We start from the raw sequence: 20,393 nt of genomic DNA on the forward strand, positions 1-20,393 counted from the left end.
ACACCTACGATGGAATAAAATCTTGTAATTTTATTTAAGGCAGATGGGAGGCAGAGCAAGGTATGATGCTAGCAGGCCCGTTGCAGTATTAGTGTTTCCTGAATTTCTGCCAGCTGCAAGGATAGTTTATTCTTAACAATAGCAGCACACAGCAAATCTCCCTGTGCTGCTCCAGCTGCTTCTTACGCAGCAGGGCAGCAGCCCCATGATGCTATACAAGCTTTTCACACTGCACGTGCCACCCTTGGCTCCCCAGGGCTGGTCATTCTTGCCAGGTTCTCAAGAGGCTGATGTTATTAGTAACGTTGCCAACATCCCAGACCCTGAAATAGCAGCCTGTCGCCTTACAGGTTGTTTTCCCTTTCTTTGGACCTTGCTAGCTGGGTTCCTAAAGGTTGAGCTGTTTGAAGACCCTGGCATTTGTGTCCTGAACTTTCTCCTGCCAGCACAAGCATCTCATCAGGCAGTCGCATGATGCAAAAAGCTTTTGTGTTGCATCAGCAGCACTGACATGAGGGGCTTTCCCCAGGGAGGTAGCAGGTGACGATGGGTGCAAGCCCAGCTCCAAGCAGGGCATCAGGCTATTCCATGACTCTTTGGTACAAACCCTGATCTCTCAGCAAGGCTGCAGCCTTATGACAGCAAAATTTGCTTTTCTTTCATCTCCCTCCTCCCCAGAAAGTATTGCCAACAGAGTTTAACGTGGAGCTTCCTTCTGAAGCAGGAAGGTGCCCATCTAGTGCATAAGGTTAAAAATAAACCTGGCTAACCGTGGTGGGGATGAAGGGGGGAAGGAATATCTACCTAAAGCACTATTTGTTTCAGTCACCTTTTGTAGTCACTTTTTGTAATCAAAGAAGAGATTTTTTAAAAATAAGAAGGATGAATGAATGCAGCAAAACAGAGCACATTCTGCATATCTACATTGATAAAAATACAAAACCAATAAAATCCAAGCAAAGGCATCTATGAATTTTTAAAAAGAAAATGAGTGGAGAGACTGTGCAGAATGATACTCTGTGTGATTCTGTTGATTTCGGTGGATTCCCTGACTGCTGGTGCTCAGCATAGCTGAATTTCAGTTGCTAAATCTGTGTGTCTGCATGTGCAGTCCCTTGGTCATTACGTGGTGGCGTGAGAGCCATTTTTAGTCACCCTCAGCCACCTGCATCTCTCTGAGGCTTTCTGTCTAGATTTCAAACTCTTTAGAGTAGAGTTTGTTTTGCGGGCTGTTACTTTTAAGGACTATCCCCTTTTTACTGTGTGACACGTTAGATAACCATAAAATTATCTGGGCGAGCAGGCATTAAAAAAATGGAGGCAGTTTGTCAAGGGGCTGGCAAAGCATCATCTCAGGCTTGAATTCTGGGCTGAGTGGGGAGCTACCCAAGGCAGAGACTACTGGAAGAATAACTGAGAATTTGAAAAGAAGTATGAACCAGCCTTGTGGTCTCAGCCTCGCTGTGCCTCCAGTTAGCCGGGACACATGAATTAGGCTTTTCCAGATTAGAAACCGGGCAGATGCCTGGATGAGGTGAGGCAAAATAGTTGGGTCATTGTGTGCCCTTGCTATGCTGGAGAGAAGGCTATCCATACCATTGCGCAGGGTATCTCCAAATTACATTCTATCCACTCACAGTCTGTCCCACAGCTTTCTTTTCTCCTTGCTTCTCACTCAGAAGCGGAGAAAATGGTGGATTAAAAACAGACCTGCAGCAGTCACCAGTTGCCATCTGAGGAGCAGTGATTGCCTACATCAAAGCAGTGTGCTTCAGCTTGGCAGGTCCTGAAAACTGGGTAAACTAACTTAAACTGGAGGTTGGCTCCAGTTTCACTTGAAGTTTTCAGCAAATCCTGAAGGAGATGAAATGTTTCTAAGTAACACTTCTTTTCTGCTCATAAAAAAAAAATAATAACCTTACATTGAGAGAGAAGGTAGCATTAAATCAATGAGAATCTAAGTGGAAGTTGGTCTGCTGTTACAGCCCTGAATTTTGGAAGGGCAGACTTTTAAGAAACTGAGGGCATTACATTGCTAGGGCGGTTGAATGGAAATATTCAGGGTCTGGGACATGAGGAAGGCCTGGATTTCCATAAGACACACTTGCAAAAGTAATCTAGAATTTTAACCATGTGGCTGCAGACTGCTCTGGATGGGCTTCACAAAAAATGGTAAGATTAAGCAGGCAGATTACAAAGTCTGATCAGCAAAGACGGTTGTATTTTAGTGGCCAATAGTACAAAGTAAGAATTTCTACCAATGTGTGAGTAACAAGCTATGCGAATATTATGTCTCACTTATCAAAACCAAGTCATTTTTATTGCTGTCTCTGACACAGGCCTGTATCCAGAGGAGGTGATATCTGAAAATTGGCACTGATGGATTTGGATAAGGTGTCTTTGTCTGAGGCGAAACATCTTCTGTGTGCGAGCAAGGATGGAAAATTTTGACCCAGAGGTGACTAGGTGGAAAAGCTGAGCATGTCAGGACAAAGGCTCATAACTGAGCTTGGTCTGCCATCAAATCTGTCAGAATCCAAGTGAAGCACCAAAAAGTGAGTGAAGTTGCACCCCATCCTCTTGTTTTAGTTAACGTCAATATTTGCCCAGTGTGACTTTTTCCACAGGAAGTTGGACATGACTATTTATAAATAAAACTGCACCTGTTCTGTGGCTAGAAAAAAGCACCTGCGCTGCTTCTGCACAGAACTTCTCTTCCTGGGATTGTGTGGCTGCCAAATTTATCAGAGTCGGGGCGGGGGGGGTGTCAGATCATACTGAACTCTTTACCGCAAACTCTTTACTTACTCCCTCTACTCTTGTGACGTGGCTGTCCGCATTACTTCCAAACAGACCGCTTCCATGTGGCTTGGTATTAATTCGATTTTCCCAGTGGACAGCTGGGGGAGGCCGGGCCAGGCCCTCCATGCCTGATGCCAGAAACAAACAGGCAGCCATCCAGGATGTGAATGTAAGTTTGAAGGAGTATAGACAACCTGAAAAACCCTCCTGATGAGGGCTTCCCTGCTGCTGAAAATCCACACTGCTCCTTTACTGATGCCCTGCTTGGATTCGCTGGCATATGAAGGGTGATCCAAGGAGCATGGGTGCTGCTCGAACAGCCCCAGCAATGCTTACTACCAGGAGATGCCCAAATTCTGGCAGAGAAGCAATTTAGTGAGGGTGAAGAGCTGGAGAGATAATACACATAGCTCAGGGGAGGTTTTCAAGCACTTCTCCCTGAAACTTTGGCCTGGCTGTGGGGAAGTAACGAGAAATTTCCGTTAATAAGCGCGCAGATGGCACAATAAGCTCACATCTGGCACCATTTCGCGTACCCATCAGCTAAGCTAAAAAAAAAAACAAACACTTTTGGACGGCCAGCTGCGTTCAAACCCACGCGAGCGTGCACAGGCCGAGGGGGAACCACCGCGCCGGGGGCCGAGGAGCGGAGGGGAACGGGAGCGGCAGCGGAGCGGAAGGGGCGGTGGAGGCCGGGCCTGAGCCGGCAGCGGCGGCGCCATGAGGACGCGGCGCGGCACCGTCCTGCGGCCCCCGCCGCAACCCGCCGGCCGCGATGGAGGCGAGGAGGAGGAGGAGGACGAGGAGGAGGAGGTGGTGGTGCCCCGCGGGGACGTAGGGCCCGAGGGGCTGGGGGACGAGGTGGAGGATTTCCACGAGGCGCAGTTCCAGGCGGTGATGGCGGCCTTGGAGAGCGGGGAGGAGGCCGGGGAGAGCGAGGAGGAGGAGGAGGAGGAGGTGCTGGGGCTGCAGCTGCCGGAGGAGGACGAGGAGGAGGAGGAGAAGGAGGTGCTGGGGCTGCAGCTGCCGGAGGAGGACGAGGAGGAGGAGGAGGAAGAGGAGGAAGAAGTGCTGGGGCTGCAGCTGGAGGAGGAGGAGGAGGGTGACGGTGGTGAGGAAGAGAAGGAGGGAGCTGAGTTCTATGTGGATCGCAGCGCAGAGGAGGATGAGGAGGATGAAGATGAGGACCTGTCCATGGAAAGCGACTTGGAAGAGCGCAGCAAGGACACCAAGCTCCCCCACGAGCTGTCCTGGGGCCGCCGCAAGCAGCTCTACTACGACACGGACTATGGGAGCGACGGCCAGGCCAAGGGCAAGCGTAGCCAGCAAGAGGTCGATGCTGAGGAGGAGGAAGAGGAGCAGGAGGCTCAAGTCATCCAGAGGCGGTTGGTGCAGGACCTGGGGGAGGATGATTATGGGCTGGATGTGATCCAGGGCTACGTGGCGGGGCAGCAGAAAACCCACGACAGCAAGGAGCAGAAGATTGCCAAGGATTTGCAGGCCCTTTCCAAGAAGGAGCAGCTGAAGCTACTGAAGCAGGAGTCCCCTGAGCTCCTGCATCTGATTGAGGACTTTGAAGTCAAGCTGATGGAGCTCAAAGATGAGCTGCAGCCACTGCTGGAAATGGTCAGAAGCGGCGTTATCCCTCAGGGGAAGGGCAGCCGCTATCTGCAGATGAAGTATCGGATCTACCTGAATTACTGCGCCAATATCAGTTTCTATTTGGTTTTAAAGTCAAAGAGAATGCCAGCTCACAGTCACCCCGTCATTGAGCGGTTGGTCGCTTACAGAAATATCATCAATGACCTGGCTGTGATAGACCAGAGGTTATCCTCGCAGGTTCGCCTGCTCCTGAGGAACTATTACGATAAGAAGGAAGAAAAACTGCGAGAGCAGAAGAAGTTTCCGGCGCTTCTATATCTGGCTGCCAGGAAAAACAAACCAAAACGTGCTTCTGCACTTGCTAACGGCCGTCTTGCTGCTGAGGAACAGGCAGACAAGTCTGACCTGGATGAAGAGGCTGCCCTGAAGTACTATAAGCTGATGGAGGATAAGCTGAAACTCAAGAGGAAGAGAACGGAAGACCAGGACATGCTCGAAGAAGAACCGTTGGAGGAGGAGGATCCAAATAAAAAGAGAGGCGTGACCTATCAGATGATCAAGAACAAAGGCCTCACCCCCAGGAGGAAGAAGATTGATCGCAACCCCAGGGTCAAGCACCGGGAGAAGTTTCGGCGGGCCAAGATTCGCCGGAAGGGCCAGGTCCGTGAAGTTCGGACAGAGATGCACCGATATGGCGGGGAGCTGTCCGGCATTCGCGCCGGGGTTAAGAAAAGCAGAAAGCTTCAGTGAAATTTATTTTTCTCTGTTTCAGAGAGCTGCAAGTAACAGTTTTGAATGCAATAAAATTTTTGTTAAAGAATGTGTGGTTTTCATCTTTAAGTGGGATTTTTTTCTTTGATTTTTTTTTGTTTGCTTGTTTTTCTGTGCTGTAAATACCGGCTTTGAGAGGCTACAAGGGGTGTGTCAGGTGAGGGGAAGGGAATGGGCCAGGTGGGATGAGAGCAGAGGGGGAAGGAAGGGGGCATCCTGCCGAGGGTGGGGTGAGAATGGGATTTGTGCAGCTGTCACCACCACCTCCTCCTTATGGCCTTGTCCTCTTATATTCTTTTTACTGTGTAGGGTTACAGATACATGGTTATGGTATTTCCTCTAGTTTGTGCTCTGATTAACTCATCCTTGTGTTCATACATGTAAGAATCAACTGTTCTTACCCTCCTAAATCTTTTTAATTTAGTAGCGAAGCAGGAAGCTGTTAGCTAAATCCCAGATGGCTGAGATGCTATTTCACCTGCTCCTGAATTCAGTGAGAGGCAAAGCAAGGACACTTCTGGATTGCATAGTTACTTACCTATGATGAATACATTAACTTCATCTATGATAAATTTCCTAACTGTTACACAGTTGTATGTTTAACATGGCATTGCTGCAGGACAAGTTGGTAAGACATAACGTAGCCTGCACTTTGAAGGTAAATTTTCAACATGTTTTGATTACTTCCCTCTGGTGGGAAAACACATCTAACCTGGCACTGAAATAAATTCTTGCTGGGAACTGATGGGGGTACTTTCAGTTCACATGAAGGAGGAGTGACTGATTTCTTGCTCATGAAGCTTACAAGTGTCACACTGTCTTGAGGTAAGACGTGCATATGTGGCTGCGATCTGCTTCAGTGAGCCCGCATCTTATTTGGGTACCAGTACCACCTGAGAGGCACTCTTGTCTGTTTGCCACGTGAACTCCCTTAAGGGGGACAGTTGTCTAGTTAGTAACAACCATTTCCTGTTATGGAAGCACCAGTGTAGCTAGTGTTTATTGCGATAGTCTCAGGGAAGCCAAAATATGAATGTGTAGTGGTGAACCTGCAACAGGCTAGGCACTTTACTTAAAACATGCAGACACTGCTTGTTTTCTGCACATGAAAAGTGCTTCCATAGCATTTGTTGCAAACCTTTCCATCCTAAGCCGTTTCCTGCCAGGAACATTCTTGATTGCTGACTGGAGACAGTTTTGTTAACTTTTAAAGCTGATTCTTAAAGGGAGAAGTGAAAAAAGAACAAACATAGGCTGGACAGATGGGAATTGAAGTAGGGAGGCTTTTTGTAGCCTTTGTATGTCCCAATTTCGGAGAGAACTCAGTTCAGCATAAGAATGCACCCGGCTAAATGTTGAAATGACAAGTTCTGCTGACTTTAATGGTCCTGTACTCGTTTGCCCCCTGCTGTTCGTAGGCCAAACAGCAGTTAAACACTGCTTTAAAAAAATACGGAAAGCAATAAACCCCTGCTCCATAGAAACCAGCTCACTGTGAATTGATCCCCTCCATGCAATTGACCGGGAGGTCTTTGCCTGCCTGCAGAGCCAAGGCATTTTGCACGGCAAGGGGTAGTAGAAACTACTGTAAGCGCCTGAGGAGTGTTGATGGCAGCAGAGAAGAAGAATTTGGTGTTTCTGGTCAGTGCTGGTCTTGTCTGTGCTGGTAGGAGGTCTCTACATGGGGAGAGGAAAGGGTGGAGGTGATTGCAAGGGTAAGGATTCATTTCTCACATCCCAAAGTCCCAGCATCGACTGCTAGAAGGTGAAAATTGTTGTCTGAGGCCCTGCGGCTGGCTTCTCTGGGGAAGCTGGGTCTAAGAGGCACATGTCAAACCCTTGTTCTGCAAGAGCATCACACAGGCAAATGCATGGCTTGCTTGAAGAGGTCACTGAAAATGCCTTTTCATTTGAGCGATGCCCTGTCTGACCAGATGGCCTCAGGCAAGAAGTGTAACCTGTTGGCCTTGGGGATGAAGACATTCTTCCCGGGTGCTTGCTCTCTCGTACTGTGAGCTGCAATCAACAGCATTCGCTGCTTGCTGCTCCCAGAGAAAAATGCATGGCTATGAGTGGGTAGTCATGTGAAACATAACAAGTCTGCTCCAAAATGAGAAACTAGCCTAAGCCTTACCAAGGAGGGAACTGGTGCTTTTCCCAAAACGAAACCATTTCTATTAATTCTGCACTGGGATCATGATGGAGGCCACTAGTGATGATGCTGAGCTACGCTTTTGGCCAGTGAAAGCTTATGTGCTGGGGAAAAAGCAGCTCAGGTGGTTTTTCAAGAGAGGAGCGGTGTTTCCTGGCAGGCATCACACGGGATGTGAAAAACATCCCGCAGAGATGCTAACTGATCTCATTACTACAGCATCTGCTCGTGCACGTTTCGCACTTTGTGCAAAAATGAGGGGCTGACGCGCTTCCGCAGACAGGCAGGCAAGCTGCAAGTATCCGAGGTGGTTTTGTGTTCCCTCGAAAAGCTTTAGGCAGCTGGCAAGCAAAATTCTGGCAGCTTCCATCTGAGCAATAAATAAGGGATATATGTTATGGTGCAATTACAGGCTCGCTTTCCAGAAACGTCAAGATTAAAGCTAAAGGCAAGGGCAAGTGCGGCGTGTCAGCGTGCCCACCGCAGGCAGCCAGCAGATGGCCCAGCTCATCTCCCAGGTCTGCGGCATCAACTCGTTTTAATGAAGATTAAACATGGCATTTTGTTCAGTTGGTTGGTTCAGAAACTGGACGAAGCCATAAATAGTTCTTTCCAGTATGGTTTTATGTATGAGTAATCATGAGAAGGCTGTGATTATAAATGCCATGGGAGGGGGAACACCGTAGCATTGCTCTAAGAAATGTTTAGTAGATGTTTAGTGCTGAAAGGAAATCCCTGATGGTAAATAGTTTTTGAAGACCCCTGTTAAAACAGATGCATGTGAAAGATGGGGAGGTATCACGGATCATGGTTAGGAAAATAAGTGGAGCAAGTTCATGGCTAACACTGTTTTGTGTTTTGTTTTTCCTTCTTCCAGTAGTTGCATCCAGAGTAAGCCTGGCTTGCCTTTGGAAGCTGGAACTGAAAAAATCCAAGGGCAGAGAGTTGGACAGTGCTTTCTGTGTCACAACGTAAAATTTCTGTTTGTGCAGGGTAAGGAAAATGTATTCAATAACTCAGAAGGAAGTACATTTGCTACTGCTTTAATTTTGTCAAGGCTTTCATAGTTGTCTCCCATTGTTTGCTATCAGCAACAGTTTGGACATGATTTTGCTCTCGCTAGCACTGGCAAATACAAATCTCAAAACCAAACGTTTGGATTTCTGAAAGGGATTAAAGCATCTGTTAAATTAGCTGCAACATATTGCATGACTTGGGGCAGCGCTACAGAAAAGTCTCCAGCAATCAGTTGCCTTTTCAGCTTCGGTTTTGCAACTGTTATGTGAGATTAAAAAAAAAAAAAAAAAAAAAAAAAAAGCAGCCTGTTTCAGTCTGACCTAAGTATACTGAATGAACAGGATATTCTTTAAAAACTGGCAGATTGGCATTCTCCCTCTGCTGACAACACTGTGGTCCGCATTTAAAGCCCTGCCTGAATGAAAATTCTTTATTGCTGCCTTTCTAAAGGCTGTCTTTGAGGTGAGATTCCTATGGGGTACCACCAATGTGTTTGTTTTAATGGTAAAGACTGTATTTGGAGTTTGTGTTGTCACCTCTTGTCAAAGGATCTGAAAATGCTGTTGTCAGTGAGATCTTGCACTCCGGAAAGCGAGGGGGAGGCAAGAGGTAGGGGAATGGCTTGACTTTACAGATAAGTTAACACATGTGGGTACCTGACTTCCTGGAGATTGTTTCCCCAGATTAAAATGTGCATTTCCACAGATTAAAATCCACGTTTCCCCATGAAGCTCGTAGCCCAGTGAACTGCAGCAGCTGAGGCAGCCCCGCACCTCCCCAGGCTGCTTTCTCCATTCTTTGCCACTCACTTGCCAGCTACATGGGGAATGCAGGTGGAAGGGGCAGTGGCTCGTTTTGAACCACAGCTGTCCCTAGCAGGGCAGTGGTGTTTTATCTGGGAGGCTGGGGCTGCCTGCTTCGTGCCATAGCCACAGCCTGGCTTCTGTGACCGCCTCCTGTGGTGGGGACGTGGGGATTTAGAATCACGGAGTCATTAACATTGGAAAAGCCCTCCAAGATCTTCTGGTCCAACAGTCCCCTCACTACCACTGTCACCCACTAAACCATGTCCCCAAGCACCACGTCCAACCTTTCCTTAAACACCCGTAAGGACGGTGACTCCACCACCTCCCTGGGCAACCCGTCCCAGTGCCTGACTGCTCTTTGTGAGAGGAAATGTCTCCTCATTTCCACCCTGAACCTCCCCTGGCGCAACTTGAGGCCGTTCCCCCTACTCCTAGGCCATTCCCCCTACCCCTACTCGAGGGGAAAGGGGGCGGCACAGCAGCCGGGCTCGCCGCCACCACCCGCCGGGCCCGGTCGTGGGCGGAGGCCGGAGGCCGGCACAGGCCCAGCTTCCCCACCGGGGCGGAGCCGCGGCCCGGGGCGGCGATGGCGGAGGCGGAGCGGGCGCCGCTTGTGGCCGAAAGTTGCCGGGACGGGGGCGGCGGGGAGCTGCCCCCCGCCATGGAGCAGCGGGACGAGCCCGGCCCGGCGGCGGCAGAAGAGGACGAGGCGCCCCCAGCCTCGCCGCCCCCAGCCTCGCCGCCTTTCTTCCTCCTCTACCCCGGCCATGGAGGCGCCGCCGCGCCGCCCAGCGTGTGGAGACCCCCGGCGCCCCGCGGCGGGGCCGCCCTGCCCGTGCTGCTGCTGAGCTACCCGGGGCCGGAGGGAGCCGCCGGCGCCCGTGAGTAGCCTCGGGGCCGGGAGCCTCCCTTTTGCCCTCCTCCCTCCCGAGCCGGCGTGGATCGGGGTGCTGGGGGTGTAGGGAGCGGGGGGTCCCCCCCTGAGCGCCCCCTGAGCTGGCGGGGTTGCGGGGAGTGGGGTTGGGGAGGTGCCGTCGTGGCATCGCCGCTCCCCAGGCAGCACACGTGTGTGCCTCCGGTTAGGGGAGGTGTGCTGCACCCCAAACGCAGCCAGAGCACTGCTCTGGAGACACGTTCGTGGGGTCTTCTCTCCTTTCGGGACCGTTCCTCTGAGAGCTGTGCAGCCGTGGGGAGCCTCTTCTCACAGGTAACCAGCGACAGGGCTAAAGGGAATGGCCTCAAGTTGCGCCAGGGGAGGTTCAGTATGGAAATGAGGAGACATTTCTTCTCAGGAAGAGCAGTCAGGCGTTGGGACGGGTTGCCCAGGGAGGTGGTGGAGTCACCGTCCCTGGGGGTGTTCAAGGAAAGGCTGGACGTGGTGCCTGGGGACATGGTTTAGTGGGTGACATTGGTGGTAGGGGGGTGGTTGGACCAGATGATCTTGGAGGTCAATGTTAATAGTTCTTTGAAGCCTAACAGCTCAGCCCTGCCTCACAATGTGGTTAGGAGATGGAAAACACCCACTGGGGCTTCCTCCTTGTGCTGGGGCAGAGGGTATTTGTTCTGGGTGCCAGGCGAGGCCAAAGTGTTTTGCTACGTGTGCTCTCTCCTGTGGGGTGTGCTGGGTGGGAAGCTGTTTTCAGCTTCACGGTGATCTTTATGATGTTCTTGCAGTGCATTTGGATAAACTGAAATAGTGCGAAATGGGTGTGTTTTAGAAACAAAAACTATGCATAGGGGTGCGTATAGCAGAGATTTTCCCTTATCCATCCATCTTGAAAATTGCCTGTAGCTTTGTCATCTTCTGGGCTTGTGCCTGGGCACGGGTGACAGCTTTTTACCTTTGTTTTATTTCCTTCTGGCTGCATCTCAGGTGTGTATTCACTCACACAATAGCTGATGATTTGGGGGAAGGTATCTTCGTTGGGTTTTACTCCTTCTGAAGGTAATGTACATTATTTAAACTATTAGTCAGCAAAGCTATAACCAGTGAGATAAATTAATTTCTGTAATGTAAAGAGCAGGTGAAGTGACCCACCTTTGTTCTTAGTTATATGAAGGGCTCTCTCTGGTCGCAGATCTCTTTCTGCGGACTAAGTATCCCTCCCTCCTGACTCGTCATTTTCAACTGTTAACTTCCTCTCAAAACCAAGATATTTTTAAAAAGTGTCTACTAATCAGGAAATCTTCACACTCTGTAGCTGTGTGATGTGCGTGCAAGGGAGTGAGCTATTCGTGACAGAGAAAAGAATTCTCTGAAGGGTTTAAAAATATTTATTTAGTCTTTGCTATCGTGCTTGTACTGTTCAAACTGCTTAATTGTTCTAGTACCTTTCTAGGAGGGGTTCTGCGTAGATGTGGTGAGGCTGAGGCACGTTTGTTCAAGATCACAAGGAGTTAGTGTACACACTCATCAGCTGAGCAATGCTTTATCCCTTGTGTTGGTGTTACTCTGCAGCGGATATTCATATAGACTATGTGGAAAAAAGCATTGTAAAATATATCTGGAGTCTCCCTTGCTCATTCTTATCTCAGAGGTAATATCTGCCTGTGCAATATCGTGTCGAAGCCTGCTCAGTGACTGACACAGCTGGGTATGAAGGGAACAGGAATCATAAGCCATTTGCACAGTGTCATGGACTCTGATCTGTTTCTCCTGGGGGGTGTCCTGTCTGCAAATCAACTTTTTCATCATGCCTGTTATTCTGTGGGTGGTTTTTTTTTTTTTTTTTGGTTCTCATGTCTCTGAAACAGCAGCTCTCATTTGCTCATCGCTGAGCAGCAGGAGCAATGGATCCTGCTGCAGAGTTTCGCTTGTTTGCTTGCTGCTTCGGGACTGATGTTAAAGCAGTGGGTAGAGCTCAGCTCTGCAACAGAAAGCATTTTGTGTGTTTGAGTGCTGAACTGAGTCTCAGCTACCTGTAGAGTACCTGGCCTTGCAGGTGTCATCGCTTGTTGCATCTGCTCTAGATGGCTGTTACTCTGCAGCCTTGAGGTGTGGTGTCATTAGTGATGGCCGGGCTATCAAGATTGTCCTGCTTGTGTTACTGGGGAAACCCGTTGGCCTGTTTCACGGGCTCTTCTCAAACGTTGTGAGTTCATGTTGCAATAGCATGTGACTGCTTAGCATCGACTATTTTTGGTCTGCTTTTCTTTGCTCTGCAATAGTACCTGAAGTGATTGTTCATGTCTGCTTCCCTTGATTCTTCAGTGCTTTAGTTATTTTTGGAGTTGAGATAAACCGGGGAGTGTGAAGAAATTTTTTTTTGCATGATGTGCCTGTGTTACGAAAACGTGATGTACTCTGTGAATGCTTAATCCCTCCCTACATAGCTGTAAAGTGAAAGGAGAGTTTTAAGTGAAAGACGGTTCCTGCCAGATCATGAGTTCCTTCCTTCAGTGCCCTGAAGCCTGTCATTTCCACAAATAGTAATGAAAGTAATTACTCTTTATTGACATTAGCCTCTTACAGTGAAGGCAGTGATCAACTCCCTGAAAAGTCAGTAGTGCAGGATGTTTTGGAGGTTTATTTGAGGTAGTCTTTTTATTTCCTGTCATGACGCAGTCATGTAACTGTTCTCTTGAGAGAGGTATCTCTGCAGGGTAGAAGGGGCCTGTAGAGCTGTTTAATTTCATATTTGAAAATTTTAGAAGAGCATATTTGCTATTGGTGAAGTAGCTGCAGCCTTTGTAGCTCCGTTAGGGTTCTCGTGGGGAGCGGTGGCCTCACGGGATTCTGTGTACGACTGTTGGCTTCCATGGGTAGAAACCAACTAAAGCATTATTCGTGCCCAGGCAGCAGCATCACCCTCGTGCTACCAGGGCGGTGGAGCAAGCTGTGTGGTGCCGGTGATGTGAAGCCCAGCAACTAACATTTGTGGTGACAAAGAATGAACTTGTAAGAGTAGTTATCACTCTTACTGTTATAACTATTATTTTCTGTATCAACTTTGTCTCGTGCTTTCTTTTTTTTCCTGTTTTTCCAGGACTGATTTTTCTCCTTCTTATCCAAGTTTTAATTACAAGGTGAGAGGGGTGAGATGATGGCAAATGTCAGGTCAAGATGAGAGCTGCTAAGGGAAGGAGACTGCAAAAGCTTTTAATGCCAGCAGCACCTGCTTTTTTTGATACAGATGGTTCCAGACAGAGAACAAGAGGGAGACTTACTTAAACATGCTGAGCTGTAGTGAATCCTCGGAAGACTTAAATGCTACAAAAGCAACTTGATCGTGCTGTCTTTGAGGAGGGAAAAAAACAACAAAGTTCCTTGCTCCCACTCAAAGCCCGACAGATACAATACTTCAAGTAGACTTTTCTTTCCTGTTACTTAATTGTACCCTCAGCTATGTCAAGTATTTAAATCCTTAAATATCTCTACTTCCCAGTAGGTAGAAAACAAAGTTTATCGCGTGTTCAGGGAGCTGAGAAATTCTGTTGCTGGTTTCCAGCTCATTACATTGTCTTTTGCCTGTTTGTGTTTTTTTGGCATGCAGCGTTCAAAGTGCCACAGTTAGGTGAGGTATGCGTGTGTGTCTGTGCTGGCAGAAGTGTCAGAAACAGCCTGAAAGAGAGGTGGCACGAGAGGAGGAGTCATGTTCATAGGTCTGCCAGGAAGAGGTTTCTGCGTATCAGGAAAGAGCATGGGCAGAAAATAGGAAGACCAGATTTTTTTCACTTAGAAGTGTGGGAGCTGCCTTGCTGGACCAGACTGACAGGCTGTCTGATGTGTGCAGCAGCCACAAAGAGGTTACAGGCTTTTGGAGAAACTTGCACGAACTTGCTCATGATTCACGCTCGTCTTACACTGTGATACAAAAGCTTGTGTTTCATCATAATTTGTATCCTTTTTGCGTGAAGTTACCGCTGATATGGTACTCTTTTTCGAGATGCTCTGAGCAGCTATTTTAGAGCTCAGTGGTGCATCTGAGCTGTTACCAACAGTTTCCTTCAGAAGTGGTTCCCATTTGCATAGTACTATTGGCTTTTTTATGGTTCTGTGGTCTCCTGCAATCTTAAATAACTAGAAATAGTGCAGTCATCTGAAGCAGTAATCTCATTGCCAACTTTGCCTCTTTGTTGTATGGCTGCTGTGCAATCTCTACGCAGCAATCAGGGAAAGGTTTCTCGTAAGGATGCTAAGTCAGCTTGGTTGCAGGCTGGATTTCCTGGCATTGGCAGTAAAACTCCACCCAAAGGTGCCCCCTGGAGTCCAAAAGGTGCTTTGGGGATTTGTTTGTTTTTTATTGCTTAGATCATTTTCATTTCAAAAGCTGAATAAATTAGGAATATTTTCTAGTACAACTGAGATATGAAATGCTTCTGGCTGGTGGAATCGTTTGCTTTCAGATGGTTAAGTCCTAAAACACAAACGTTTTTGTAAACTGCTGCATTTTGTCACCTGTCCAAGCCTCTATTCTGCTTTGCCATCACGTAGTTAATATTAGAATTTTGTAAGACCAGTCAAAGCCGCCTGACTTGTCTGAGATTCAGAAAGTGGTTGTGTGTTACTAACCTCCTCTTCATTTATACTTACCCTTGGTCCTCTTCTGTCTTTTGACCACTCTTTGAACCTTCCTGAAGCTTGAGCGCTCAGCATGGAGTTGCAGGGGATTTTTATCAAATGCTTTATGAAGCCTACAAATATTTGACACTGTTGCTTTATAAGATTCTTTGTTGATTTGTAGCTTTGAAGCACAGGATGGGGTGGGGGTGTAGGTTTAGTATCCTGATTTCCAGGTGGGGTAAAAGGCTGTCAGGTCAGTAAATCACGGGATAGTTCATGTGAGATTTTTGCTTGTTGCTGTTAGTGGTGGGGTGGGGGACATTGTTTGCTTGTTTCATGAGTATATCCTTCATTTTCCAACAGTGCTGTAACTGACATATAGACTTTTTTTTTTTTAAAGCATTCTTGATACTTGTTTTAGCCTACCCTGAAAGTGGTGTTTGAAAGCGAAGTTCTCTGTTTTCATTCTGTGGGTGTGAATTCAGTCGTGCTAAAACTTGGAGATTGCTATCTTCTCAGGGCAGGTGAGGAGTTCTTAGCTATTCAAATACTCATATCAGAACTCCGTAAGGAAAAAAAAAATCAACTTGAAAAAGAAATTCTGTACTTGTCTTTAAAAAAAAAAAAAATCAGTTTTTAGGTATCTGCATAGATGATAATGATTTTGTGCCTTAAGGAGTAGAAGTTTTATATAGGTGAAGTAGCTCTGTTTCTTTTAAGCTGGCAGTTGTTCAAAATCTGCTAGGTGGTATGCTCTGTCCAAAGCTCTGCTTTATGTAAGAGATACTAATACACTGAAAATTTTCAGAGCTGGGCAATACTTGGAATTACTTCCGTTTTCTTTAATAAAATATCCCTATGCAGTCTCTACAGCAGGAACATTGATTGCATAAGGGAGCCTGAAAATGCAACTGAGCTGAAAGGGACAGACTGGCTTCTTTTATTTCTTCGTGCTAAGAAGCAGCAAATGGCATGAAAGAAAACAAATAGAGCAGTTGGTTAATTTTTAAACAAACTTCAACTGTGGTCCCACTATATGGGTCACTTGTCAATGCTGAATCAGTGGAAGACCTTTGTTGTGAAATGGGAGCTGCAGGGTTACACCTGATGTTGTTTGTGTTGTTTTTTTTTTTCCCAAAGGAAAATAGTTAGACTGTCAGTTAGATATGTCAGATAATAGCTTATGGAATAGCTTATGGTATTTGGTTGATTTTCAAGGGTTTAATTTATTTGCTGTTTGTTCAGGTCCTTTCAAAAGGTAGCAAGAGTGAAGTGAACAGCTGTTCTCCTGTACCTGTTTGCATATGGCAACTTTCACTGGTTTTAAAAGTATTAAAATGTGACTGCTGAAACCAGAGATTGTTGTTGAAAGGATTTATAAATACAATCCGAGTTAAAATGCTGTCAGCGTGGATTATAAAACCCATTCTTTCCTAGGGAGAAGGAACAATAGGGACTGTTGTCATTTGTGAAATAATTCTCCTTTGCATCGCTGTAATAACATGCTGCATGGCTCTTTGTTCTAGTCTAATGGGGAGAAAGAGTTGCTGAGTCAAAATGCTCTGCACCAAGCAGGAAGTTTTCACGGAAAGCAACTGCTTCCTCTTGACTGTTAGAAATAGCAACCACGATTCCTGTTTTTTTGCCAGTTTTATGAGTTTTTGGCAGAATAGGTGCTTTTTTTCAAAAGTCTGTGTGTGTTGGCATTCTGAATTCTGCATCAGGCGATCAATTATTGTGATCAATTATTGTATTTCATATTGCTAAGAAATAGACACGCATCCTTTTGAGCGTTTCTTAAGGAAAAACCATACGGCCAATAACTAAGTTCTCCTGAGTTAATCGTTCACGTGTTTCTATCAATTTGTTTTTTTGGTGAACAGTCAGCTTTCACCAGATTTGTGTGGTGGGGGAGAACGAGGCATCCATTTCAGATGCTACCCAGCTGCTCTCCACAATATCCTCGAGCCACACGGGAATAAGATAAAGTAATTTATTACTGCCTCATATCGCAGTTCAAGTGGGTGACGATGCTGTGTCAGGAGCCCTGGTTAATCAGTGACCTTAGGAATAAGAAGGGTGCCTGCTGACTCGGGGCCAGCGCAGCTCCTTGTGCCCTAGAGGTGGGGCTGGGGGCACTGAGGGGACTGGGCCGGCAGGACGACGCATTGCTCTCACCTGGTTCGTGAGAAACTGGAAGCCCCTTCCTCTACCTGCTGAGAGGTAATGCCTCTTCGCGGGCCTCACCTGAGCAAGATACCCATTTTCAGATGAGGTTTTTAAGTGTAAGATTGAGTCGAGTGCCTCTCTTTGTGCTGTTCTTCCTCATTGTTCTTCCGTGTGCATGTGCCCTTCTAGAAGAGCTTAATCCTACAGCGCTGGAATGCTTAGCTCTGGGTCTTTTTTTTCCCCCCATTGTTTCCCTGAGATGACAAATCCATCCTAAAAATACTTTTATATGTCAGGAATCTTAGTTCCCTTTGAGAATGTTGCGTGACCAAAAATTAAAATGAAGCTGCGACTTGCGCGCCTCCTGTGAAAACAAAGGTGCTTATTTTTCATTCACCCGGTGCCATCGGGGCGCGTGAAAGGAATACAAACGCCTCTTTGTGTGCCTCGCGCCGCGGGTCTGCGCCTCTCCGTAGCGTGTGGCGTGTCGCGCTGGCTCCCGGATGGACTGGCAGAGCCCGGCGAGGAGGTGCTGCGGATGATGAGCGCCTAATTGCCGTCCCTGCATCAGCAGCCTCTACGAAGCATCCTGGGAATTGCTCGCCCTGCGCTCAGAGCAGCTGATCACATGAGCCTGAATTTTCAGTTCAGTTCATTAGTCAGCCATTTTGGTCAACACCCTGCTTACTGCGCACAACCAATCCTATCAGCACTCGCTGCCCTGGCTTATCTGGGAAGAAAGGAACCTGCAGCTTGATTTCAGCAAACCTGGATATCCTCCTCTCTGTCCTTCCTTTGTTTTTGTTTGGGTGGTCGTCAGAGGAAGCCCTTCTTTTTCTTCCTCCTGCTTATTTTCTTCTGTTTATAATTTTTTTCATGTTTGATGCGGAAGTCAGGTTTTCTGTGGCTGCTTAGGATCAATAGCCTTCAGCATATCTGAAGACAACGACAGTGGTGGAAAGGAGGGAGGAAGAGTCGAGCGTGAAGGAGCAGCGTTTTTACCTTGCTTTATATATGAAAAGGCCAAAGCAGTCTGTGCGATCCTGAGCATATCTGTCCTATACTAGCAAGGTATTTCTCCTTTTCTTCTTCAGAAAGCTTTTCTTTTTATTTTTTTTTCCCCCCCTGTTGTTGTTGTACCAGCTGAGTCATCATGTCTGCTCTGACGCCTCAAAGCGACATGCCAACCCCCACCACAGACAAGATCACTCAGGCTGCCATGGAGACCATCTATCTTTGCAAATTCCGAGTGTCGATGGATGGAGAATGGCTCTGCTTGCGCGAGCTGGACGACATCTCACTGACACCCGACCCAGAGCCTACCCACGAAGGTACGGTCCGGTTCCCTGCCTCGGGATCCCCGCAGCCGCCGCATTGTTACGGCCGCTGCACAGGTTGGGAGGGGGTGTCTCTGGGATGAGATGCTCTTGGCCTGCCTGGAGAACCTGGACACCATCTAACATATCAAAAAGCCGACTCGGTGCTTCAGATTGCTGTTGGAATTTGGTGTGTCCTTTGTAATCCACCCTTTAACAGAGACAGACTTGTGTGGTTTTTCTTTAAGGTGTATCAGGAAAGATCAGGTTTGTGTCTCAGGAAGGAACATACCATGTCGTATATTCAATAACATCTGTAGTCACAACTTTAATCTTATAGCTGTATTTGTCAAATGTCAGCTTCTACAGCTGGAGCACACTGTCAAAATACTGCCTTCTGTCTGTACATGGCCGGTGGGTAGTTTTTGGAAAGCCCCAAGTGATTACGCAGCTATGCTGATTGTCAAGTGATAACACCATCACAAGTCTTGCAGCTCACTTCTGCTGGCCGTGCTGTTGTTTGTTATGGCTTAGAAGCCTGAAATGTGCAGGTGTAACACATCTTGCTTTTTGTTGGAAAAGGATTTGTGATCTGGGTTGATGGTGAAAGCAGTTTAATACCAGGTCAGGTGAAACAAGGACTGAAAGCTTTGTGAAAACTGAGGGGAGGAAAAAAAAACACACCAAGAGGACAGCGACGCATTGCCCTATCAGTAAAGAAGCGGGGAAGGAGGAGATGCAAAATTCCTGCAGAAATTCACTGTAAGGTAGCTAGTGCTTCCATGGTCACTTAGCACCAATACTGCTGGGTTCAGAGTGCCCCTTGCCAGATGCTGAGCATCTTTCGGTCATACAGCGAGGGAACTCCATCTTTCATCCCTTTTCCAGCAACTAGTGAAGTGTGTAGTCCCACCAAGTAGTCCTGCTTGACCTATTTGATGCTGGCTTAGCAACTCAGTAATATCTTACTGTATCGCTGTCTTGCTGGATGAGGCAGCTTAAATTGTGGGGAGGACTCGAGCTTTAAACTTAATTCTGTGGTAGCAGCCCTCTGGTTCGTATTTGCTTGCCAAATATGTGGTAGTGGAGAGAGATTTAAACAGCAGAGACTGACGTTCCCTTTGAAGCACATCCCAGCCTTTCAGAGAGCTGCTGTAGGCTCAGGAAAATGGAGCCAGAGCAGTCAGTACAGGGTGAGCCAAGGGTGCAGTAATTCAGCTGACTTCTCATTCCTATGGTCTTGTGTGTGGCATAGACGTAGTCTTGTGTGGCTTTGGACTTCCGATTTTTGGGTTGTTTTAGCAGCATCATCTTGTGTTGGTGGATTGATTGTTACTCTTTGTCCTTCTCCCTCCCTCTCTGATAAACAGTAACTGCCCTTTTGGTTTGTCACACTGTGATTAGTAAATAATCAAAGCAGTCTAGGGCTCTTGGTATAGCCTAGAAAATCTTTCTGTAGCACTGTGAGTTCGTTATTTAGGTCCTTGTTCTTGTATGCATCTTTTCTTTCTTCGTCTTCTCGCTCTGGCCAAACTCGGGGGGAAGGTAGGCTTAGATGAATCCAATTCCTGTAATAAAGCTTCTCTGCATTACCTTTCTCAAATATGTTGAAAGCATGTCCCTGTAGACTACAGATCGCACTCTTGCATGTTTCTGTAAACAAGGCAAAGGCTAGAATAACCCTTCCCCAAACTACAAAAATAATTGCTTTTTAAACTGTAATTATAATCACTCTCTTGCAGGTACCAGAGAGAGTTGAAAAATAGCATTTGCTCATTTCACTGCAACATTATTTCATTTGCATGTCAAAAATTAGTAAAAAGAGTGCTCTGTCATAATGACCTTGATGCAGCTATTTATACATTCATAACTTAAAGTTGCTTGTTGGGAGGGAGAGACTTTTTTTTTTTTTCGATCCAAGTTATGTTTTTAGTAGAGGTAAGCTCAGGGAGAAGTGTTCATAATAAGAAAGCTGACACAGCTTGATCCCTTGTGTTGAAACTGCAGTTACTGCATCAGCACTGCTTTGGTGTCCTCGGTGCGTGCCAGGGTTGAGGGGACGGGATGACGGGGCTTGCAAACACCAAGTGCTTGTCTGAGAGGAAAAGCAGCGGAGCTGGGGCTGGCTTGTTCTGAAATAGCTCTATAACACTGATGCAGAAATGTAGGGACTGTGAAGAAAAAAAAGCCCTAGGGTTCTGCCAAAGGCATAACAAGAAGTTGCATTTTTTTCCTACGAAGCAAGACGTGTAAAA

General features: G+C 47.1%; 2 protein-coding genes across 9 annotated transcripts in view; both read left to right on the plus strand.

Annotated features, from left to right (window-relative positions):
- The first annotated feature begins 3,468 nt into the window (after positions 1–3,468).
- UTP3 (UTP3 small subunit processome component) lies at positions 3,469–5,224 on the plus strand. The gene has a single exon (XM_066996814.1). It carries the CDS (start codon positions 3,523–3,525, stop codon positions 5,152–5,154), a length of 1,632 nt encoding a protein of 543 aa, XP_066852915.1. The 5' UTR covers positions 3,469–3,522; the 3' UTR covers positions 5,155–5,224.
- Positions 5,225–9,505: 4,281 nt separating this feature from the next.
- RUFY3 (RUN and FYVE domain containing 3) overlaps positions 9,506–20,393 on the plus strand; it is a 55,781-nt gene continuing 44,893 nt past the window's right edge. For 3 of the 8 annotated variants that reach the window (XR_010831533.1, XM_066996808.1, XM_066996811.1), the window contains exon 1: positions 9,506–10,031. Coding sequence is in view for 6 of the 8 variants with exons in the window: in XM_066996808.1 (XP_066852909.1) it covers positions 9,521–10,031 (511 nt within the window). In the remaining 2 variants the exon portion in view is untranslated. Of the gene's footprint in view, positions 10,032–10,191; positions 10,358–17,059; positions 18,154–20,393 lie in introns of those variants that run through there. The other 5 variants (XM_066996812.1, XM_066996809.1, XM_066996810.1 and 2 more) reach the window with 5 other exon arrangements.

Source organism: Anser cygnoides, chromosome 4 (assembly GCF_040182565.1).
Source record: "Anser cygnoides isolate HZ-2024a breed goose chromosome 4, Taihu_goose_T2T_genome, whole genome shotgun sequence".
Classification (NCBI taxonomy): Eukaryota; Metazoa; Chordata; class Aves; order Anseriformes; family Anatidae; genus Anser; species Anser cygnoides.

Excerpts from the sequence above, each read along its gene's own strand:
- UTP3 (XM_066996814.1), top strand. The coding sequence starts at position 3,523 with ATGAGGACGCGGCGCGGCACCGTCCTGCGGCCCCCGCCGCAACCCGCC.